General features: G+C 33.1%; 1 protein-coding gene across 1 annotated transcript in view; it reads left to right on the top strand.

The window, feature by feature from the left end:
• svp (COUP transcription factor 2) overlaps positions 1-26,182 on the top strand; it is an 82,087-nt gene extending 55,905 nt beyond the window's left edge. Inside the window, exon 4 of the mRNA XM_085208307.1 lies at positions 24,527-26,182. Coding sequence (XP_085064433.1) covers positions 24,527-24,801 — 275 coding nt within the window. The 3' untranslated portion in view covers positions 24,802-26,182. The remainder of the gene's footprint in view (positions 1-24,526) is intronic.
• Positions 26,183-26,513: the final 331 nt, after the last annotated feature.

Below are 26,513 nucleotides of genomic sequence, written 5' to 3'. Positions count from 1 at the left end.
TTGAAATTTCTTTGAAAGTATACTAAAATAACTTTGTGTAAGCACCCAATACGTATTGAACTTCACGTGTCGTGCTCTGAACTCTGTCTGTATATATACTATGAGGTCATCTTATATTGGTTTATTGTAAGCTCCTTGCTTCTTGACCACGAGGTTTTATTCCTGAAAGTGTCTGGCAGTCTGGTACCAATTGCTAGAAATATTATTAAGTATGAAACGGGGGGCGGTCATTGGAATAAGATGCCTGTAACAGATATAGTTTGTGACGTATTAAGTGACTGAACGTGTTTTAGAAATGTTTTAGGATCTCCCTAAAACATTTTTAGTAGGTATGTTTTTTTTTTATTTGATTTATTATTTTTACTTCATTTGGAAAGAACAAGGGGAACTGCTCGTATATAAATATGTTATATGAGTATATAGAATCATGTTTCACTTTCTTCGTTACGTTTTTAGTCTGTAAAAATAGTTAAATTAAAAAAGAGGGGATCACGATCACAAATGACTTGAACGAAACTTATCTTTTAAATTCTTAGGAAAGATTTTAGCTTACTAAAAAAAATATTATCCCAGAAACCTAGATTTTCGATTGATAAATTGAACACAAGGTAGGCGGCGTAGAGGGCGGAGTTCTGTGATATATGTATATTATATGTACATACATACACGAGTACAAATTAACTCTAAAAACAATAGAGACCATTTAAAGTATTTTATTGTTAAATAAAGTTCCATTCAAGTACATGACACAAATTTAATATAAAAAGGTTGTTTTTGTACTTTGATATTTTGCATATTTTTAATCTATGACTGATGCATGATTTAGTGAAATGTTTAGCTTATACCTATACATATGTATGTGTGTAATATTTGTTGATTGTGTGTGTAAATAAAAAACTTAAAATAGTTACTGCATGAAAATAAATTTCTTAATTTTTATATTATTTTATTTTTTTAATATAAGGCTTGTGTTAGTTCAGCTACTGATTTACAATTTTTTACTTTATTATTTTTTTTAGCTTCACGCTGTATTCTGTACATTTCTTAACTGGGTAGACTGACATCTCTGTTTGAATCACATTCGTTGAGTAGCGAAACTCAACGCCGGGCTTTGCCTCGTTACCAAGGCGGGCAATCAAAGAAATATTAGAAATATTTCATCTATATATATAAAATCGAAATGTCACTCACTCATCACCAAATCTCAGAAACTACATGTGTTAAGACTCTGAAATTTTGCATAGGAGTTACTTATAGGACGGTGCTCGCTAAGACGGGAATTTGCAATGTTCGACTTCTAAGGGGTTGTTTTTGGGGTCGAAAGTTTGTATGAAACTTCGTTACTACAAATGCTAGGAGTCTCAAATTTTACATAGACGTCACTAGGACGTAGTCATGGAGACAGAAATTAATAATAGTTCACGCGGGTGAAACCGCGAGCGGGCCACTAGTTTCTAATCTTTCTTTGATCATACAAGTTTTTTAAACTTCCTATTACCCCGCCTTTATTTTTGCTATGTTGAGTTCTACTACTATAATTCCTATAGATGTGAAGCTAAAAAACAAGTATTTTAAAACTTTTTATTTGAAACAGCAAATGTATTGAAAGTTTGGTTGATAAAATATCAAATCTAGGAGTGTGGTTTACATTTTTTTTTTACTCCTGCATGCTGAATGTTTTTTACTTTAAAATATTTAAGAGTACAGAGAGCCACTACGTTCTCTCTGTACTTTTAAATAAAAAAACAGGTGTCGGTTACTTTTGGTGTCGGTTCATTAAAACATAAACATTACTAACCATTCTTCTGTTCTGAGCACCTCACCCATAGTAACTAGGTCACCTAACACTGCACCTACTAATCTCTTCGTGGGACATTTTTCTAACATAACACGTAAGTTGGTTTATTTGTTGTTTTTTTGTATTATTAAGTTATTTATTTTCTAGTTTTTAATTCTAAATTTTAAAGTCATCTATAATTTTGAATTTCTTATTTTCTTTTAACCAGAAGCTAATATTTTACTAGTAATAATATTTAGATTTGCCAATATGTACCTTCTATACAACGATGCGATACAACATGAACATAAAAAAACAAATACCACGAATTTTATACAATATAGATATACCTATAGCTAACCTAACCCTGTACCGACCCTGCCAGCAAAAGGGGCTAATAAGTGAAACAGAGATTTATGAGTGCACTGATATGCAAATAGAAATTTGCGGTCCCTAGCCGATAAAAAGACGTCACCCCGCGGGGGTGTTTGTCCAACTGTCGGGGGATGAAGGCTTATAATTATATCGTACCGTATCGTATAACTTTAAAATGGTACTATATCAATTTCGTGTCTTTTTTTTATGGAAAGTTTTAATTATAATTATTTTTCATGACAATATATTATATTTTTTTTTTCTGTAATAAACAATTTTTACGGAGTTAACGACACAAGACGAGCACATAATTTTGTTTTTTTGTTTGTTATGTAAGTAAACCGTAAAATTCAAACGTTTTTGATATCAAAGAAAAATCACACAAATACGTTTTTCAATTATTTTATTAAAATCAAACACCTAAAAAAAAAATATCATAGTAAATTGAAACATTGACGTCAGTGGTCCACTTGTCATATATAGTAGCTTTCTAAAAGATGATTACACAAAATTAATGTAAAACACCAATTAAAATTTGCAGAACTTGTTAGAGACAGATTAGGTTATCTCGGTTGACTTGTTAGTTAGGAGGATAAGAGAAATACTAAAGATTTACAGCGCCCTTGCAAATATTCTTAGAATTATTGTCATAAAATCTTAATTTGTATGCTAATATTGTTATGACAAAGTAATTATATCATTCGTCTGTTCTGAGACTCCCTTTTACCCCATGTTTTTCTTTGTAAAAAGAGAAAGCATCAAGCATCTTATAGTCTAGATGATGTAAGATGGCTTGTCAAAGCCAACACCAATTTTGTTGTCTAGACAAATTAACTAAATAATGTCAACTTAGGTAACAATTTCCTATGGTACCCATATATTTATTTATGGGTACAAACATATTTTTTTATAAAAAACTCAAATACAATAAATGAATTACCTGTAACAGAAAGTTTCCTTAACTAAATGTGCATACATTTGATGTTTTATGTCGCACAATTATTTGCCTAAAATTAAATGACATCGTCTAAACTTCATAAATAAGTAATATATACATATAAACAAGTATGAACGTTAATGTTTGATGTGGTCCGTCTGTTTGCTCATTATTAAAGGGAGATCAAAAGTTTCCTTTCATTTTATGTGCATTATAATTGATGAATATTTCAAAAATATTATATTTTTTTGGGGTTTCTTTCATTATTAATGATAAAACTCTTTATTTCTCATAAATTTTACAATTATGTATTGCATTTCATCTAAAATTTACAAGAAATTTAGGAAATGTGAACCAAAACCATTATAGGCCAAATGACAAAAGTTATTTTCATTTAGTAGGTGAATAAAATTATGACATAAAAAATAAGAAACCAAAAAAACAAACATAATATATGTATAAAAACGTCCGTCTGTCTCAACCTCCAGTTTCATATGCATATGACGTATTGATACAGCACCCCGAACCCTCTTGTTGATACTGACCGACGACCTAACGAGCTGTGACCACATGAATATTCAGCGCTCGCACTGATACAAGGAATTAATTAATTTCGTTGTCACTCGTCACCCTTCAGTTTGACGTTTTGAAGGAATTCGACACGCGTTCATTACTGGAATATGGTGGTTCTGTGTGGATTTTTAGTGATGCTGTAGGAAGTGGTGGTTCAGATCTTAAAAAATCACTACTTAAAGTAATTTTAGGGTTAATTGAAAGAGTCAAAACATTAGTGTGATATTACGACGCAATGTAACTACTAGATTTTTTTTAAATAAATACAATCAGCTTCACGCTCTATCCCGCAAACAGCAGGGTAGGCATCCCTCCGCTCCCCACTTTCTACCGAATTTGAAATCACATGTTTTTTAAGTCTTTCATAATAATTCACTTAAAATTCAAACCTGGATCCATTTTATACGTTAGGACTAACTCAACCACCATAAACTGGTATTTAATCATAACAACATAAAAAATAAAATTACTTTCCAATTTTTCAAATTAAAAAGACGCCATTCACCATTAAAATATTAGTCTATAAAACTAAAAATCATAAACCAACCTCGTAATACCAATAACATCTGTCAACTGAACATTTTAACTCTTTAAATTACATCATAAAATTACAACCGTTATTTCCTTATTTCAACTCAATAACTTCTATTCATCTTGTAATAGCATTTCTATAATATGACAATTAGAGGTGCCACAAAAATTATACGTTTTCACATATAATTATATATATGGGAAGTAAAATTATATATTATATCGACGCGTGTCGAGTGTAGAATTACGAGAATAGTGGTTTTCGTACTTTTGTTGTGGATATATATTACTGTCACAGCTTTGTTTGATTTTTAATATAGTTATTTTTTATTTGAACTGTAATTAGTTAGTACCGAGTCACGAGGGAAATGTGTTCATTGTGTTTAATGATAGATTTTATTGTGTTATCTAAATGTATGGAATGTGATTGATAGTTTTGTTCATAAAGGAATAGAGAGATTAAATGATTGTTGCATATTTTTCTGGGTGAACAGTGGGAACCTAGTGTAGTTTTTCGTACCACAGCGGCCTCTTCTATATATCCATACTTTTTTTTTATTAAATTTAAATTTTCGCCCTTATGGCACAATTAAAATATTTTTGACTATTTGCTGGCTTTGGCTTCAGTTTTAAATTTTTTTGTATAAGATTACAAGTAGATATTAATCATTTTTATTATATATTGCAAAATTTCAATTTTATACTTCGCTAACATAGTTAAAACCATAGATGATATAATAAACCATAGACCGCGACAGGGGCGACACCCTTACAAATTAGGGTTACGCAGTACCACGCTTTATCTTCGGTTTGTTGTTTAGGCAATCGCAGATTAGGGTTACAAAACATCCACTCGGCCGTCGTCGGTTAATTCGTTCGGATTTTCTATACAATTGTATAATATTTGTTGCATTGGATTTCGCTATTTATTCGTTATTTTATATATCTTTTTTATTTTTCCTTTTTTTAATATAGGTACACCATTCATTGGTCCTATATTAATTTTTAGTTATTTGTAAAATTATTAATTTTCGCACATTCCTAACATATTATCGAAGAGGCAGAGAATATGTAGTCACTCCGATTTCAACTATTTGAAGTCATCGTAAACTCGATCCTCACTCGGTTAAATGAACTATTATTATTTTAAGAAGACAAAATGAGACTATGCCACGATTACTGGTGGAAAGATAACTCTTAACTATCTCTGCCTACTCTGCGATAAGAAAAAAACGCTAAGCAATAAAAAACCATATTTAAATATTAATTAATAACTAATTCATTTTGGTTTTGTACCTCTACAATACAAAAATTTCTCCATACAAATATCTTCCATGGATCCAGCAGTGCATGTTCAAAGCGCAATTTCGTTAAAAAGCTCATTAAAAAGTTGTTCGAATCGTTAATTTGAGCGAGTCGTGATTTCCCGTTTGCTCAAAGTTTTTCTTTTGTGCTGTTTAATTGTGGATCTGTTGAATTAACCAAATGAGGGCGACACACCGCCTGCGCGTCCTCCCGTGGATACAGTCACATGCATAATGTTTTACTTTTATTTTGTTTATTATATTATTCTACTACTAAATGTTATTTTAATGGCGGTTGTGAGTTCGATTCCCACTCTGGTATCAAGGCAAAAGTGCCTCGAAAAATTATAGAGCATGAATTTGAAAAAAAAAGATATAGGTACACACAAATATATTGACACAGTAGTGCAGGTTGATCAAGGTGTAGATGTAGATTCAAGTTCGATTTTTTTTAAGTTTGACCCAATTACTATCAACCATTATTTACCAATTCACACACATATTAAAAATAATAAAAAAAACCTTAAAATAGATATTTTTGTTATACCATTTCATTATATACAAAAAAAAACCTACCATACTAACCAATAACGAAATTCACATAAACATAAGCACGTAACCAAACACCGCAAGCAATCCTCACAAAAACAACCATCAACAGTTCAAGATAAAGTACCAACATAACAGTAAAACACATAAAAGACAATAGACCCAGTCAGTTCATGCGCACGAGTGTACACACTCAGACAATCCAGAGAACGTGATCTTCGCATATATCCAAGACACTATTAACAGGCGCTGTGGGCGTAATTAAAGAGCTACAGTATAGTATTCGCGAATTAAAAACAATTAACTAAGGCCCGAATAGAGCACAATGGCCGTTCGTTGAGCACGACTAGAGCATTCTGAGCGTAAATTGCTAGTGGTAAGTGATGTCATATGAAATGCCTAGGTTTAGGTTTAAAGTTATTTAAATTTAAACTAAATGTTTTTTTTTTTATTTTGTGAATGATTTGGAAATTTTGTAAAACTAAATATACATATGTGGACGTTATTAATGCTTGCTTCGCTTACCAACCCTCGATCGCTTCGCTCGTTGATCAAAAAAAAATATTTAAGGGTTTTTTTTTTATATTATAGCACTTATGGCAGTACTTCCTGATATATATTTTTGATTTCGTATTGTAATAAGTATAAAAAATCTTTTTTGACATCATACATAAATTCTTGATAATAGTAATGAGTTTCTAAATAAATCTATATGAGTCTCTGTAAAAAAAAAGGAAATAAATCAAAATAAATACTTTAAAAATGAAGTTAAATACAATTCAAATACATCGTGAATATCAATAATACTCGTATATAACATTTTTAAAATACAATACCTACTTATAAAGTAAATAACACAAATAAAATACTAAAAATCTCCATATAATATTTAAAACTGATTTTTCTGATACCACAATAATGGGGAGAGCTGAGAATCAATCACGTCCTTTTAGCGTGTTAATCGGCCCGTCAAATTAGGTTTTCACCGAAAGTGCTGACTGCGTGTAAAGCGGGGGTGACGGCATTTTCACTTTTTTTATTTCTGTTTTCACGCTACCCTGGCCACGCTCTTTGTATCTTTGATTTTGTATTGCTTGACATTTTATGTAGGTACATATATTTTTATTTTTATTTTGATGAAGTTTTTAGTAATTTATAATATTATTAGTTTTGGGGGAACGCGTGATAAATGATATGGGTGGGTTATAAGTAATGAACTCAATTTCCAATTTTGTTTATTTATTGTATTTAAAGCGTAGAGTTTGGCGTTCCATTCTCTTTGGTTATCCCGCTAGGAATACAGCGTGAGGCTTCTCGGTTCCCCATTTTCTCTTTACCAGGGCGGAGAAACAAAGATATTAAATATTTAATTTCCTCGAGTAGTGAACAAATTCTCAACCTGTCATATTCACACTCAAACCTCTTCATTTATATATTACTATATATATTATTAATATATTTTTTATAAACCACCATAAAGTTCAACATGATCTCTCCGACAGCCGTGGTGGTGGTTTCAATAATTAAACCAGTGTCATGTTTCGACACGCGCTGAACAAAGGCAGTCACATTTTTAGCAACCCCCGGCTTTGTGACGTCCCTCGTACTAAACAAGCTTCGATTATTATCAATGCTTACATCGGGTTTGCCACAAAGGAGATTAGTATTGGAGTACGTTTTCATCTCAAATTTAAAAATGCTGGTACTCTTCTAAATAACATGAACATCTTGTATGCATAGGTGATGGATTTGTCATCTGATGCCAGAAAGCGGAAGTGGGGTACGGAAGTATCTTAGTGCGAACAGACCTAAGTTCCCTTTACCTACAATGCTATTAAAACAAACACTAATACATTTGTGTTAAAATTGGTAAAAACCTTTTGGCTAGTTAAAAAAACACAGAAAATGTAAAAAATAAATGAAAAAAAGAGCAAATTCATACTTTTCCTCTACCGGTATAAGCCATTACGTAGCTACTTACCGGTAAATAACAGACAGTAATGGACGTGCGGGCTAAACTTAGTTTTTAGATGAGCTGTACATGAAACGGGAGGACGTCTGTCCGAGTTGGAAACTAACGATATAGGGATGTCGATACGAACAAACTACTGCTAGTCTCTCTTCTGTCTGTGTTTCTTTTAGAGGATAATGATGAACTGAGTTGGATTTTGAAATTATTGTTTTTATAGTTGTCATATAAATTTTTGGTTAGTTTTGTGTTTTAAATTTAACCTACTTTTACCATTTTGACATAAATATGCTAGGCTTATATGTCTAGTAAATAAATGTTATAATAGTATTGAAATGTTTAGGAGGAAGAATTCGAAATTATAGTTCCAACAGCTATTACTAGAAGCAATTATAAACTTTTTTGCTATTTTAATACTATTGCTTTATACCGTTTTTATTTGACGTGATAACACAAATATGATATGTGTTAAATAAATTAAGATTAGGATTTAAAATTATATCTAGAACAGAAAAGAACTGCTTTACCGACTTTCAATATAGATAAAACACTAAAATTAACTATATAATTAGTAGCGACATCAAAATCATCAACCCTGAACCAACCAGGGTGAAATAAAGCCCGCCTACACGTCGAATGGAGTGAAAAAATCCCAGTTCAAAAAGCCACAGTACACGATCGCAAAAAGTCCACCCATTGTCGTACTGATATATGTATGCTGTGGTTTCACAGACTATAAAGGGGTTTTGTTTTCTTTTGTACCAGCTCTTTTGCGATTATGACCTAGCCTAGTGTTCACGTTGACTGGTCAAAGTAAGCGACTTTTGCTCGTTACACGTTTTGTGGTAGAAAAAGTCGTTTAATATATGTTTTTGTTTTTCTTCAAAGTGTTCAAAATTATTAATATTTCAAAATACTGTTATAAAAATTTTCAAAAAATCATAAAGTTTTAGATATGTTTATAAACTGTCGTATATAAACAATTTACTATTAAAATCATTTGAAAGAAAAACACTCTTATGATGACGACATTTATGAAAATAAATATTTTAATAGCAGTTTATCATAAACTCTCATATTAGTTTTATTGCATTCTAAGAAGTATTAATATTCCATTCACTCCACAACTGACTTACCAGACGAACCACACAAAAAGGCAATCTAAAATAATAAAATTTACAAAAAAAATCATATTAAATTTTCTATAACACTTAAACCCTGCTGGCTCAAGTCATTTGACCCAAAAAGGCAGCTTATATCTACGTTAAAAGCTTTAAAAAGCTGTAATCGGGGCCGATACGGTAGAAGTGACACCGTCGAGTGGAATCATCGGTGTCAAGCACGCACTGACGCCCTCCAGAACACTCTCGTACGTGATTAAATCGCGAAATGTCAAAGTGCAAAGATCTTTGTATCGTACTCTTGTCACTCAACGCTTCACTACGAGATATGTTCATTCATCAAAAAACCGCTCGGGGCTTATGTGGTAGTGCGATTAAAACTAGGGCGGAAAGTGCGCACGCTTTGTCTTGTAATATGTACTAGAGAGATGGCGGCTTCGCCTGCTCGAACTTATTGTTATGGTATAAGCAATTTTTTAAATAACTTTTACCTAAATTGTGGCCTACGTGTTTATCGTATGTGAATATTATGTTAGATAGTTATAATAATAACTATGTTGCCTTTATGATATTTTAAATTAATAAATTACAAAAAACATAACGTTTAAGGCCACAAGATATTCAAATGTAAATTTACAGACCGCCATGTTGCTTCCACTTTTACACAAACAACAAATACTTGAAATAAACATAAAAAATAAATTGTAATAAATTAACTGGTCCATACTGTAATTCCATAAAAACATGCTAAGTTTAATGATAATAGAAAATCTGGCCATATGCGATATATTCGTCTGCCAATACATTCTAAGCCTTATTACTATGAGATAAGATCTAAATTGTGTCGAGAGGGGAAGTGTGAAACAGAAGCAAAGCGCGTGTCAATCTTTCGTTTTTCCGCCATATCCGCGGTCAGCCTTTTGTTATTCAAATGAAACCTGTCTCCGAACAGAGGGGAATAATTAAAGGATATTTCGTAAAATGGTGGTGTTAAAAATCTTTGGGTGCCCTCGTAGCGTAATCTATGATTAGGTACTGGCTGGTGGTGGTGGTTGTCCATTCAAATTCAACTAAGGAATTAAACTATTATTTTATTTATATAAGCTTTAACATGATCGTACTTTGTATATTTTGGTTCTAAATTGTGAGAAGTAGAGTTGATGCTATATTTATTTGGGTATCTTTCATTCCTAGCAATTTCAGAGTAGTTTTTTCTTTGCTATAGTTATTTTAGAGGTGGTGCGAGAGGGTAGCAGAACTTAACGCCGCACCGTCTTTATGTCTGTTCAGTCATAAACTTGGTAAACTTATCTATAGTAATTTCCCAAACCAAACTAAGCTTCACAACCTAAAATAACTACTAAAAATGATTTACATCAAATAAACTTTATCACAGCACCTAACGAACGCCTTTCCCATATAAATATCGTTGATTTAGAGTCTTCTAAATTTTATCTGCACTAAAGAGTATAGAATCCTGCTGGTGATTTACTTCATCGTTACTCCTGGCTAATTCTTCCGCGTTGCGAACCTCGTATCACCATTCTTTCTATCTACCAGCAATCGAGTTTACGACGTCATTAGGTACTATCACAGCTGATATTGTAAACAAAATCCTTTGCAAATACACCAATATCAGCTTTAATATTACTGAAGTAAGATTTAGTAAAATCCACCAAAGGTTCCAGCTTCGTAGGGAAGTAAATGGAGGTTCCAGATAGTTAGTTAAGGCGTGTTTGGTTTATGCAATTTAGATAGATGCAGGCGTTCGGTTGAGACTTGAGAGGCGATTACGTTGTTTTGTGGCCGTCGTGTGAAATTCCCGATTAGACGCGTCGTTTAAACGCTGATGTAAAATATTGTGCTAGATTATTAGGCCTCTATATATTTGCTGTATAGCGTAGATTATGCTTAATATTTATTATATGGATAGCTGTAATTATTTATTTTTAATAAAACTTTTGGTATTAAAAAAAATCTGCATTTATTTAAAATTTAGCTTAGTAAAACTTATGGGAATCCTAATCCAAGAACAAATTATAACCCAATTTTTACCGTATAATATAAATTTATATTAAAAATTCATATATAAATAGTAAATCATCACCAAAGTTGAATATTACCAAACCATACTACAATAAACCGAAGGCAATTGTAACAAAACAATAAAACATTAGAATCAGATAGCGGCGGTTCACGGTGAACTCGGACTATCTCTGACACCGTGACATCGACACTGACACTGCTGACACCGACACTTTGACCCACTTGCGAACACATTGTTCCTCTAGGACAGTTGTTTTCTGATCTAATATTGTATGAGAATTGGAGTATGAATCCCATATGGAGAAATTGAAATTACATTTGAACAGTATTTTTTAATATTTGAGTATTCTTAAGGTTTAAATAGTTTGCTCGCGATATTAGCTGAAAGTGAAAACATATTCATAAGAACTCTCTGCCAATACAATAAAATAAGAGAATATTTATGAAAAGAAAATTATTAATTTACTAAATTTATTAGACTAGACATAAAAACGTTTTAGATAAATTATAATTATATGAAACAAAAACTTTTCCATACAAAAACAACAAAACGACAGCATTTTCACTCACTCCATACATACAAACAAACAAACATACATACACACTTATAAATAATGAAATAATTAACATCGCCAGTAGCGAAAGTAGTATCGTAAACCGCCACCCGCCGCGTTGTTTATGTCGCACGATGCCGAGATAGGGAAGCCGCATTGTACACTCTTTGGAGCTTTCGCGCTTTCGTGTAATACTTGGTTGCTCTTAGATCTGTTCTAATGGAAGATAAATGAATTTAAAAAAAATCTAAAGTTTATATGAAATTGTTTTCACACCTAAAAGATATTTTAGATTTTTTTCACCTTTTCATTGAATCCCGCGTTTAACAAGGTAGTCAGAAGGAGCCTAGTGTTAAAACAACCCGCTTCTCACTTTTTGCCAAATTCTGAAGGCATTGTGTATTGAGTGGCGGAACTAAACACCGCACTTTCCCTTGAAAACAGAGTGAAGAAATGAAAATATTAAATATCTCAATTTCTCGAGTACAAATCGAACCCATAACCTGTCGCGTTCACAGTCAATCGATTGTGCCCTTTCGTCACGATTAGGATAGAGAAAGATTTAAGTATAATTGGGAACAAAAATATATTTTTTGTCATATATCTTCATTAAGCATAGATAATTAATTAACCGATAACTAACCAATTTTTTCGCTTAAAAATACATTTAAACATAATCTACCATATCAACAAACGATCTTCTTTATCAACTCTAGTTCAAATCCTTACAACTTTCACACCATTCCACCCATGGCTTCGTAACAACGTATTTATGGTGGCTGTAATACAAAGGCGAGTTGCATTACGAACTGAAAGCGTAAGTTGTCAGCCATGTACTGCCTTACGCGAAGATTTGTGCCCTTTCTCCTTTGCGCTTACCTATTGGCCTAATGTTTCTTTATTGTGATTGATTTTGTGAAATTCGTTTATTGGATTAGGTTTTTTTTTTGTAAAAATGTATGTAAACAGCGAATAGACAGATAAGCTCAAATTTTGTTTAAATTTATTATACTGATTAAGGCAATATACCCAATGCTTTTCACTCTCTTAGTAGTTTAATTTTTTTTTACAATTAGGTTGCGTACTTTATCCATAAAAATTGTGTACGAATGCTTGATTTTTTCTACTTTTCTGAATTGTAATTTTTTGTGGTTTTAATTTAACAATAATTTTAAAATCTTATTATAAGATAACAAAGCATTTGTTATAAACTCGCAAATAGAATTCCGTACAAAGGCACGTGTCACATTCTGCCGAGACCCGCGGGCAGTTCAGAAAACTTTTATAATATAACAAAACCTATTTACAAACACTCGCCTCGCCCGCCCACTCTAAAGGTGTTTATTTAAAAATTTCGCTCCACAATACAAATGTCACATTTTTTCACTTTTCGCGCCATTTAATGCTATTTCGTGCCATTAGAATTAAATTCTTTGATGTGTCAACGTTCTTACAACGTTGAACCTTATTCTTTTGACATAACTCGTCTATTTCTAAAGCTGTCAAAGTGACGTTTTTGATAAACTTTTTTTTTTATTACCTTTTTTTTGGGACACGTGTTTATGGTGTCCAATTTGTGTCTATTGATACATTGTTGGTATTTTCATAATTTATCACTTTTCAATGGTGTCACCGTTATTTGTACCTTAGTGTTTGAATTATTTTTGTAGCTAAAGTATAATATACATTTATGGAAATGAATTGAATTTTAGATTTATCCTATTTATTCTAGTATCTCTCTATCTCTTAGTATTTACTGTACATCCAAATTAAATGAAGTTTATTTAGTTTATTTACCATATTGCATTAGTTAGCTATTTTATTACCACAATAAAATATTTTAATAGAATATAAGCAAAACAGAAAGCTATTATTCCATTAGCTTTTCCTTTCCATACACGAGATCCTTTAAGGTAGAATCGAGGCTCAAAGAAGCAGGACTAATAAAACAGAGTTTGCTTCACAATATTATATAAATAAACACCTCAGATCGCGATAGTAGAGGGTGATAGGCATCACGGCAAACACCGGGCCATTGTGGCTGCTAAATTTGTTTCGCTATTCCGATCTCCTTACCAGATAATTACGATTGTGAAGACGCTTTTGTTGGATATGTAATGCTCCCGGGATGCTGGGTATCTTATCGCTTAAGACTTTGCTGAAATGTTAGGAACCATCGGTTTACTTGTTCATCGACTATTGAATTATTACAATATAATTTAACCCTAAATAACTTACACTCAATAGGCCTATAGAATTCAGCGGCAAATGTGAAACGGAGTGTCTTAACACTAAGTTCCCTCTGCCTAGCCTGCTCTATGCGGCATACAGCGTGAAGTTGATTTAATTTTTGATTTAATTTAATTTTATATTTCTCATTTATTTTTCTCAATTATATAATAAAAAAATCCAGTTTTAAAGGACATTCACTATAAAATCATGTCATATCTTGTACTACTATTGTATCACCAGTTACATAATAATATTCACTGGAAAAAGGTTCCTTTATGTCCTTCCCTTTATACCTTAATGCTTTCTTAGATGAGCCCAGCAAACATCTGCCGCACGCCTACATTACGTTGTCCGCGATTTGTTATCTACGGACCTTTATTCAATCTGGCATTTGTTATCTGTGATCGTAACGAATCCGTTGGTATCACCTTAACGGAATACGTATGTTAAAAAGTAGTTGACGCCATCGTTGCACAGTTGAGGATTGAAGGATCTGTCACGATGGGTCAGTGTTCGATCTCAGCTAGGATATTATATAATAATAATAATAATAATAACACTTTATTGCACTTTTACAATTGGACTATACATTTGACTTACACAGTATATATAAGATTAATGTGCAATGGCGGCCTTATCGCTAAGAGCGATCTCTTACAGGCAACCGACATTACAGGATATGTAGAACACAAACGCAGAACGGTGCAAAAAGCATTGTATTACTTATAATAATAAAATAAAATATCTTCCACAAACATATACCTAACTACTTACTATGATTACTTTAATATAAACATATATATTAATAATATTACATATATAGATACACATATATATATATACATATATATATACATAGATACATATATACATAGATACATATATACACAGATACACATATACATACATACACAAATATTCATACATAAACTAAGTGTAATAAAATCAGTTTATAGACTGTTCCAGGTAGTATTGTTTAAGACGACGTTTAAATATTCCAACCGTCTGAGATTTTCTGATATTCATCGGCAGCTCATTCCAGAGCTTTACTGTCTTGACAGTAAAGGAGTCACCGTAGCATTTCGATCGGGACAAAGGTGTTTGAAGGAGGTTGTCAGTGCGGGAACGGAGACATTGGACATGAAAGGAATTCGACCCTAAGAACTTAAACCGTTCTTTAAGGTACGAAGGAGTAATAGGATGAAAAAGGATGGTATAAAGGAGAGTGAGGGAATGTAGATTACGCCTGTATTTTATTGAGAGCCATTTCAGTTGAGCACGAAACTGTGACACATGGTCGTACTTTTTAAGTCCAAATATAAATCTTATTATAGCATTTTGCAGACGCTCGAGCTTATTAAGCAGTTGCTGAGACAAATCCAGATAGCAAGAATCGGCGTAATCTAGAATGGGAAGGAGAAGAGTGTGGGCTAAGGATATTTTGGTTTTCAATGGTAAGAGGTTCTTCCATTTTCTTAGTCCCCCTAAGGCGGAGAAAACCCTACGACTAAGCTCAGAAACTCGGGGTGACCAGGAAAATGTGCTATCCATTCTGATCCCCAAGTTCACAACACTCTCACTAGGCTCTAAACATATATTATCAAGCGAAACCGATGGTAGAGGTACATGTAATTTAAACAGTTGTTTAGAGTTTCCAAAAATACATAGCTGAGATTTATTTGGGTTTAAAGAAAGCCCAAATGTTTTACACCAGATACTTATTAGCTGAAGGTCGGAGTTAATTTTAGCAACCGCGCTAGAAATTTCATTCGTGGCTACGGTTGTATAAATTTGTAAATCATCAGCGTAAAGATGATAAGAAGACGATATATGTGGAGTGAGAGTGTTAATGAAAATGGAAAAAAGGAGGGGAGACAGCACACCACCCTGAGGCACGCCAGCGCTAATATGGCTTAGTGAGGATTGTCTACCATCCAGTATGACACTCTGTCTGCGGCCGCGAAGGTATGAAGAAAACCATTCAGTAGCTGTTGAGGAAAAATTTATGGACTTTAATATGGCTAGCAATATATCAAAGTCAACAGAATTGAAGGCATTTGAAAAGTCTAGCAGAACAAGTAGAGTAACTTGCTGGTTGTCAATACCGAATCGAATATCATCACAGACTTTATTAAGTGCAGTTACTGTGCTATGTCCAGGGCGGAAACCTGATTGGAAAGGGGAAAGGATATTATTATTATGTAAAAATAAGTATAGTTGTTCATGAACAATACGTTCGAGGACTTTGGACAGGAAGGGAAGAATGGAAATCGGCCTATGGTTAGAGAAGGATGTTGGATTGGACGTTTTGGATGTTTTTGGGATAGGGATCACTAGTGCATGGCGCCAAGCATCAGGAAATTCACTGGACGAAAGGGAGAAGTTAAAGATATGGGATAAGACAGGAAGAACATAATTAAGCGATAATATAATCATACGACGACTAATATTATCATAGCCAGTAGCATCCGATTTAATGGCTATCACGTGCTTACGGATTTGTGCCGTAGAGATGGGTTTGAAAAGGAAAGGAGGTGAAGGATTCGGAAGTAATGACAGTGATTGAAGGGTGTTGAATTTAGTGATGTCGTCCATCTTATTGACATTCGTAAAGAAATTATTCAGTGAATCTAAATCCATGCAGTTGCTTAAGATTGGTGTATGCCGAGTGCGTCTACCTCCTATTCCCATCGCATTCAGAAATTTCCAAGTTTTTGCAGGACTCCTGGGGTCTATAGATGTAAAAATATGGTTACGTCGCGCATCTCTGCAAGCCTTGTTACATCTGTTCCGTAGTTTTTTGTACCTCTGAAGATTTGTATCCGTAGGATTCATTTTGTATTTGGACTTTGCAGTATTTCGTTTGACCATAAGTATCTTAATATCTTGCGTTAACCACGGAGCAGGGAGATGTTTTATTTTTATTGGTCGAAGCGGCGCGTGAATGTCGAAAAGCTCAATTAATATGGAATTAAAAATATTTAATTTATCATTAATAGTACCTGCATTAAAAATGCAATCCCAGTCAATACGACTAAGATCACTCATAAATTTTTCGTTGTCGATGTTATTGAAGGATCTTCGCATCACTACCGTTGGCTTTAGCTTGGGTGGTCGTATTTTGTATGATAGGTAAACGAGGTCGTGATAGGAGAACGCTTCCGCTGAGATTTGTCCGAAGGTAGCTACGCGCTCGTTTGATGAGACAACCATGAGGTCCAGCAAGGATGGCACGCAACCAGGGAAGAGGTGGGTTGCATTCGTCGGAAGGATATTTAGGTTAGAGCTATTGATTATGGTTTTAAGCCGAGTTGAGCGTGTGTCTTTCTTAATGAGACATGTGTTAAAGTCACCCATTATGATGGAGTGGTCAACTTCTGGCACATACTTTTCTAAAAGAATCTCAAACGAATCAAAATAATTCACATGTAAGGTGGGACTATAAAAGACACCAAGTAACATCTTAAGAGTGCCAAATAGGACCTCTATAAAGATATGTTCCGATGAATTTGAGTAAGCTGAAGGCGATTTATCTAATATTGAAAAGGGAATGTGGCTCCTAAGATAAATAGCTACTCCCCCTCCACCTTTCCCTGTCCTATCGTTTCGTATCAGGTGAAAACCCGGTAGGGCATATGCAGTTGATGGTAAACTGGGTTTGAGAAATGTCTCAGATACGAGTACTGCATGAACATCTCTTACATTAAATGAGTCAAGGAGGTCTGGATAATGGGCTGGTATGCTTTGCGCATTGATGTGGACTACATTAAAATTTTTTGAAAAGTTTTTAAGTTTGCTGTCTAATATTGAGTTGAGAGGATCAGATATGCTATGGCAACTATCGTCGGATGTTGTAGAAACGCACTGGTGAAAAGAATTATCAGATATACTACCACTATAAACACTATCATTATTATGCATACTAACAATAACTTAATATTAATACACAAATAATATAAACGTATATATTATATTATATTTAAATATAGATAATATAAATATATATATAAAAATAATAATAATAATAATAATAATATTGATATATATAAATATTAATGACAATATATATAAAATAATATTAAATAAAATAGAACTGTAATGCGACACTTTGTTCAACCGTCAGCAGTATTTTAAAGTTGACTACTATAATAAAAAAAAAAAAAAAAAAATAAAAGAAAAATTACATAAATACACAAGACTTGTTATCGTATAACGAAACGATTTTAGCGGCATATATTATCTATCACTATGTAGATGTCGACTGTCATTATTGCGTTTGTTTATATCGCTTAACAAAAAGAAAATGAAAATAGTGGGTAAACTTACATAGTTAACTAAAAACAACATTATTGAATATTAAGAACCAAACAAATAGTAGATAAGTGTGGACTAAAAAAAAAGAAAAGAAAAAAAAACAAAAACATATAACTTAATAGTAAAAACCCACTTCACTAAATCTGTGAAACAGAAGCGTAAACAAACAAGTTACTTTTTTACAACTCTTCTCATTGGACGAACAGTTGGCTTGGCTGCAGCAGCTGACTTGACAGTAGTGGGAGCGCATGTACCTTGACTTCGAGGTTCTAAATTGGTGGATATACAATCAAGTTCCGCACAGTGAACTATAGTATGACGCTTACCGTCCGGGCCAATAACAATTACAAAGCCGTCTTTTGTCCAGCATTTAGAGATACCAAACCGCTGTCTTGCCAGCATAAAAGTTTCATGTCTGGCCTTGGTTAGAAATTCAGAGAGAGTAATACCTGTGTTCTTAAGAGTTGATTTTGAGTACCATATTTGATTCCTAAGCGATTGGTCTCTGAACTTGACTAAAATGGGCCTTGACTTCCCTGGAGAGATTTTACCCAGGCGCTGGACTCTAGTGAAGTCATCTGCACAGAAATCTGAGACTTTGAGATGTTTGGCCAGCACCTGGGTCACTTGCGATGCAGTGTCCTCATTTCTTTGTTCAGTGACACCATGTACTAACAATATTTTTCTACGACTTCGCATTTCCATGTTGTCATACTGTCTAGTAAGAAGCTGCACCTGAAGCTGAAGCCCCTCCAGAGCATTCAATACAAATGATCTAAAAGTATTGAACTGGGATGTAATGTTAGTTGTTGGGCTTGCCATGTTGCTTGCATTGTTTAAACTTTTTTGAAATTCAGCCATTTGAAAATTGAAGTGCTGCGTCAGCTCATCTATCGAGTGCTTAATAGAATCCATGGTAATGCTTGAGAATATTTTAAAAAAGTATGTACTACACAGTTGCTTCAAGGTTACTTGAGGTCACTTGTTTAATTATACTTCTTGTAGAATGATGGAAATTTTTAAAGGAATCACACTGCTGGCAGGTTAGACAACTTAACTCATTACTTTTATATAGTAAACACTTGTAAAAATTATTTTAAAAATTAATAAACTATGAGAGCTCTAAAAATCAGCTGTTGTCACTTTTTGCACCTACCCTCCCTATATATTTATGTTTAAACTTTACTTGTTAAGTGTAGTATTCAGGTTACTTCAAGGTATCAAAAAAAATTAAATATATGTAGAACGGATTCTTAGTAAGTGCTATCCCTACAAAAAAATTATAAATAAATAAAAGGGTTGACAAAATATTTTTAAGTTAGTCTAACTTTACGTTTTGTCAACTTAACAACTCTAGTTTGAGTTGACAAGCAAACGCCTTAATCCCCAATATTCATATTTCTTATATCTATAGATAATCTTTAAAATTAGACGCAATAAATTGAAATCCGAAACCCTTTTATCAAAACATAAAAAGCACTATTAACACCCGCATATAGCATTTAATAAGCGACAATTATTTTATTTTCCATAAAAGATAAATATAGCGGGAACCAATGCGGGTGAGCAACGATCACCCTTTACTCGGGCTTAATAGTCCGTAATGAAATACGTCATGCGTCAACAATTCAGAATAATCGATTTTATTGGATTTGATTGGAATAATTAATATATTAGACCATTTTTGATAGCATCTACACTACATTGAATGATTATTATAAATTGTAAGACTATCTTTGCCCAAAGCTATTACTTTAAGTATTGTACTTACTTTTTTTTAGCTGTAGCACACAACACGGTAGACAGAGGGAACCTAGTGCTTGCACACTCCGTTTCCTATTCTAGAGGCATTTAGTGTTGAGTGGCGAAACTTAACGCCGCACTTTACCTCGACCAGAATGAAGAAATTAAAATATGAACTATTTTGTTTCCTCGAGCCAAACGGACTTTGGGAACTCAGTTTTCAGATACTCCGCTTCCATCAAGACTTTTCCGTTCCCCATTTTTTCCAATTACACAATACGTTTAAACATTACAAACAAACATACAATATTATCATAATTTACACAATCCATTACAAAAACACATAAACAAAATAAGTATATACAAAAAAACATAAATACCTACATATAATAATATTTATTTGTGTAATTAGAAATAATAAAATACTTTATGGCCGCGTCACAGTGGCGCCCGCGCCGTCGCCGTCCATTATGGCCAGATGGAACATTGATTTAGCAGGTCAAATCTGTTAACATCAACATCAATACTATTTGAGCTGATGTCTCTCCATTCATTCACTTGGTACCCTTAATTATTTTAGGGGAATCGGTTGTTGGGAGTCATGGTTACTTGAAAGTCTGTAGAAGCCAAATCATAGTAGCCGAATTTCAAGATTTATTATTTATTTGCTTATAATAATGGGCAGACTTCAGCAGTAACTGGGCAACGGAGTGTCATAACACTAGGTTCCCTCTGCCCACCCTGCCGTGTGCGGGATACAGCTTGAAGCTGATTTTGTTTAGATGAAGTGGGATGAGTTTTGCATCCTATAATTAGGAATCTAAAAAAAGAACTGAGATCCTTAATTACAATTTTATAACTATAATTTTCTAAACCCGTATAGAACCAATTAAAAAAAATATAACTAATTAAAAAAATATGTAATTTTCATGCAAACAAGCATTTTTGTAATCTGCCATATAATTAATAATAATTAAAACGTAACAGGTGTACCCTGTTAAGCACCTAAGCTGTAATTTTATACATAATTTTCATGATAGATAATACTAGCTTAAACAAACAAAAACTAAATAGGTCAGTCAAGGCGCAAGGGCACTAGCGTGTGACTGTAAACACGACATTGTGGGTTCGATTCCCACTCGAGGAAATTAAATATTTACTCCCGCTCGAGAAAACGGAAGAGGTGGAGAACGGAAGTGTCTTAACAGTAGGTTCCCTCTACCTTACTGCGAGCGGGATACAGCGTGAACACAAAAAAAAAACAAACGAGTAATAAACAATTAAACCGATTCATTAAGCCCATCTTACTCTTCGGCCATTCAGACCGGGGTCGTATCAATTAAAGTATATTACATTGTTACAAGCCAGTGCAGGGTTAATTACTATTGGGCGATCTCAACGTGATCTTGGACCAAAGATCAGCGAGGATATTTGTTGAACACCTTTCCATTTCAGCAGTTCATACGTTATATACTTTATACGTTTGTTGATTAAGAATAATTAGGCTTTAGTTTTTAATTTTTTTTTGTGTGAAAATTAATTTTGTATTTTATTTATATTTATTAATTTTGTAGTTTCATTTAGTACATCACCTGCACTAATGAACTAAGACCCGCATTTAAAACCCGCTCTCAAATCTGAGATCTGCACAAATGCTACAAAGAAAATCGACTTATGAAAAACCAGCTGCCAGTTTCGTTTTAATTTACGATCTAATTTTAAAATTTATGCTTACAAACTGTAACTTTGCAATATATTGTTTAGACGTTGATTGAATTATTCAATGTCCTATTCATTTAGCTATACTAGCAGGTAAACGGATAGTTGGTGCAATGTACCAGTAGAAAAATAAAGAAAAGAAAAACACAAAAACGGAGAAAATTAAGAAAAAAATATTCATAAAGTAATATTCCATACTAAATTCTTACTTAACAGTCCAAGTCCCATTCAAAGTTTATCAATTACACCCATCATCACCAACAAACAGCTGCTACAATTAGTGCAAGTGACCACAATTGTGGTTGCGTCACCGCGGAGGCGTGGACCACGAATTACGTTTGATAGATGAGTCCTGAACTGGGTCGGGCTGTAACTAGATATTGTCTTTTAGGGATGTAGAAATTTCATTGAAATTTCTGTGGAAACTTCATATTGAGAGAAAATTTGGATAGAGTGCCTTAAAAACAGATTCTCTCTGCATACTCTGCTATGCACAATTATATATAATGAAGCGTAATGTTAACAAGAATCGTTGCTTATAAAAATTAAGTTTTTTTGATAAAAAATTATAATAATATTTACCGTATATTTAGTGAGGAGTGAGAAGAACTCCATAAACACGGCGCTGGTACAATTTCTTGTCTCACGTATCTCAATCAATTTCTCTCACAAGTTTCTTACATTTTAACAAATGTCGCATATTTTCATCATATTCGTAATTTCAATAGCTTTTACAACAGCTGTGTTTCCTCTAACTTTTGGTACTCTGTCATATGCAAAGGCATGCTTGGGACCAACTCACTTATAACAATTATAAAGCTAAAAACTTATAAGATATTTCCAGCTGGTGCTTCCATATAACGACATAGTTTTTTCCACCATAATGGCTATCCCCCTACAATTGGGTTAATTTTTAATTACACCTCGCGCGCTGTCAGTTAGAATATTTTTAATTGGTCTTTTTATTACGGTGACACGTCTTGTAAACGCTCAATTGAATATTACTTGTACTATTGAAGCTATTATCATAAGTGGGCCAAGAACGTTATGGTAATTTGAGATGAATTTTTACCAACTTTAAATGTATGGTGATGTGTGTTTTGTTTTTTTTTGTAGGTATATAGAAATACCTGTAGCTTTAAAATTTGTGTAGCTACCTGTAGCTTTAAAAACTAATTTAGAATGTGTCTGTAAGCGTGATAGTGTATTTTAATATTTCACTTTCACTTTTTTAACTTAATGTCGCGAAAACTGAACGAAAAGTAGGGGACAAAAAGCCTTAACACTGAGGCCTGTATTTATAAATCGCTTTTTAAATTTATAAGTTTGTGATCGATCTTGAGATGCCGTTTCATTTATAAATATGTTAATTACGTATGAATATGGCATCTCAAGATCGATCTCATTTTCGTCCTACTATAAACAGAATACAATTTGACCCTGGAAAAAAAAGAAAAACAAAGACCCATACACCCATCCGTATATATCTGAAGAACGTTACATAATCCTTCCGGTATCAACCCCCAAAATAAAAACGTATCAACATAATAGCCCGTGAACGGCCGCAGACCGTCTTAATGCGATTACGACCCCCAGTACAGTACTACCGTACATTAATATTTTTTATTGTTATTTCTGTGGAGAAATGACGCGGTAAACAAAACGGTGGTTATGTTACCAGATGGTCTCTAGGAAATTACTGAGATAGTCATAGTAACGCAATTTGTAGAGAGTCACCCTGCTGTAGTCTATTGTGGTATGATAGTGGTCGTCAGTTCGATTCTAGGCAAGTGTTATTAAATGATACTTCTTCGATTGTTTTTCTAGTTAAAAGATTTTGCTTGGTTGTGGAGTCTAATGAAAGATTGGTCAAAAAAAAAATAACACATTTAAATGAAAACCAAATGAAAATATTTAATATTTTAATTTGGTCTTAAAATATTAAAATTATTAAAAAATTTTATTAAAATTAAAAATATAATATAATAAAATTAAATTAAAATTAAAAATATAATATAATAAAATTAAATTAAAAGTAAAAATACTAAAATATTTTATTTTAATTTTGAAACAAACACGGCAAATTCGATGGAAAATTACGAACGGAATGTCTTAACACTAGGTTCCCTCTACATACTCTGATGTGTACGTTATACCGCGTGAAGCTAAAATAATAATTATTCAATCTTTTAGTCTTAAACAACATTTTACATCTTATTTTACTATACTTATTACAGAAACAAACAAAAATATGACGAAACACCTGTCAGTTAGACCAAATATGTTATTAGGACAATTATTTACCACTAACCCGCTAATTGGTCATCAACCGACGACCACAATGAGCGAATGGGCCATTCTTTATTACTTAACACAACACCTTATTATTTTTACAACGTTAGCGTTATGAAATCTATAAACATGTTTAATGTACTGAAATGGATTTTTTTATCTCTCCACGTTTTATTTATCCCATTTGTTTCTTTAAATTCGTTTGTTTCTGATACTTCGATGTCTTTATAAGAGATTTAAATTTATTATTGTTATAGGTTTTATTTGGTAAACGATGTTTCTCGCAAACGCAAAGGTTATGCAGAAGGGTAAAAAAGGGGTATGAATAGGGTTCCTATTGCTCCCATTACGACTGATTCGTTCCCCACTTTCTACCAAATCTGGAGGCATTGCGACTTGAGTGGTGGAATTCAATTGTTATAGGGATAGGTTAGTTTTGAACTGTAAGTGGTGTAAACAGTTTATTAACGTTCTAATTTCTCTGTTGCAGATGCCTGTGGGCTATCAGACGTATCACACATAGAGAGCCTACAAGAGAAATCACAATGCGCCCTCGAGGAGTACTGCCGGAGTCAATACCCAAACCAGCCCACGAGATTCGGCAAGCTCCTCCTACGACTACCATCATTACGAACTGTGAGCTCACAAGTTATAGAACAGTTGTTTTTCGTCAGATTAGTGGGTAAAACTCCAATCGAGACATTGATCAGAGACATGCTTCTGTCCGGGAGTTCCTTCTCGTGGCCGTACATGGCGACCATGTGACATACAATGTGGAGACAGCTCGCGGCCGCCTGATCCACGCCTTACGGCTTCCCGCCGTACTTGCCCAGTCAGTTTGACTTTCAAAGATATCAGAGAGAGGCGCCCGAAGATGCTGTAACGTCTTCCAGTGAGTTCCAAGAGACGGAGCCGACTGCCTCCGAAGAATACTACGGATCGCGAAACAGACAAAGCGAAAGAGTCGATCCATGTCCAACCTTCGATCCGGTTTCGGCGTTCTATCCTCCCAAAACAAGCGAGCACGACTTCGAAGCGAATTGCGATCAGAAAAACGCTCAAAAAACGTCAATGATGATCGACAACCTCCTCAACATTAGAAGCGAGTCTTGCTCCCAGGCGGACTTGAAATGAACTCTAGGGTATTTTGGGGTCAGTAGTGACATAGTTCAAGTTATTTTGTTCCTTTGTAATATACTTAGTCTAGATATATTTAATATTGTAAATAAAATGTTTTTATTATATTGTAAAATGTATATTTAATGTGATAAGGTACAAGAGGCATGTTTTCTACGATGTTCAATGATGAATGCTCTTTAGACAATATTACCTTCTATGGAATTGATTTTACTATGGACTTGTTTTTTCTGTAAAGAGTAAGTTATAAGAGATGGAGAGTGAGATTGAGATATCTTTGGTTAAACGAATGCAATATATATTATGGAACGTGCAATTTATATAATATAATATACTTACTTACATAAGACAACCGAAACATGGTTCTCTAAATTACTAAAAGTTGAAAAAAAATTGTAATAAATCTATTTTTTTCTTATTTTTGTTTCTTATTTTAATATTTCAAGTTAATCATCTTATTTGGATAACTTTTTATTTCAACCTGTCACAATGTACAAATGTATAATTCCAAGAAAGCATTTATTGTCGCGTTTTGAAGGTTTGTAAGCAATAATAATGTTAATTTGTGTGTAAATTTTTATATGATTTATATAGTTTCTTTTTCTACTGCCGTGTCGTTTGAAAGAGAATTCTAATTTTTACATAAAATATTCGCAATAGGAGTCAATTTCTAATCGATATTAGTTTTAGCACATTATTTTTCTATATTTGATTTTGTTGTTTTTTCTATTGCACTGTTGTTTTTGAAATACGAAATTTGAAACTCCTATATGCATAATTTATTTGATGATAAGAAAAAGATTTCGATGATTGTTTTAACTCAAATTTAAAAAAAAAACGATATATTTTCTACTTTTTCACTGTTGTGAAACTCCTGCCAAATCTGTACGTGTAAAAGAGAAGCAATGTATTTATTCGCAATAATTGTACAGACGGTGTAAGTATAGAGTCGGTGTGTTTGAAGCTGTATGAAACGTAATTGACAAATAAACAAAAATGTCTTTATGAATTATTTAGTTTTATTTCCTTTTATTAAATAGTAATATATTTTGAATTAAATTAATTAAATTTTTATTATGAGAATTATCACATTAATTATATTTGATATGGATTACGTTTCTTCGCTCTGGTTACAAGACAAGGTGCGGCGTTTACTTCCGCCCCCAATCAATACACAAAATCTCGAAAATTTGGTGAAAAATAAACGAAACAGAATTTCTTAATGTTACATTCTATGAAATTATTGATATTTTAATGTGCACGTCTTTGCTGTAAAATATTTACATTTATAATATAATTGCTTACTCTCATTAAAATAAAAAAAAATCCTTCAATACGTA

This window comes from Heliconius melpomene, chromosome 4 (assembly GCF_056956725.1).
Source record: "Heliconius melpomene rosina isolate 202511_hmr_F chromosome 4, ASM5695672v1, whole genome shotgun sequence".
In the NCBI taxonomy this organism is placed as follows: domain Eukaryota; kingdom Metazoa; phylum Arthropoda; class Insecta; order Lepidoptera; family Nymphalidae; genus Heliconius; species Heliconius melpomene.
The sequence above is the reverse complement of the archived record's forward strand: the minus strand, read 5'-3'. Positions and strand labels throughout refer to the sequence as shown.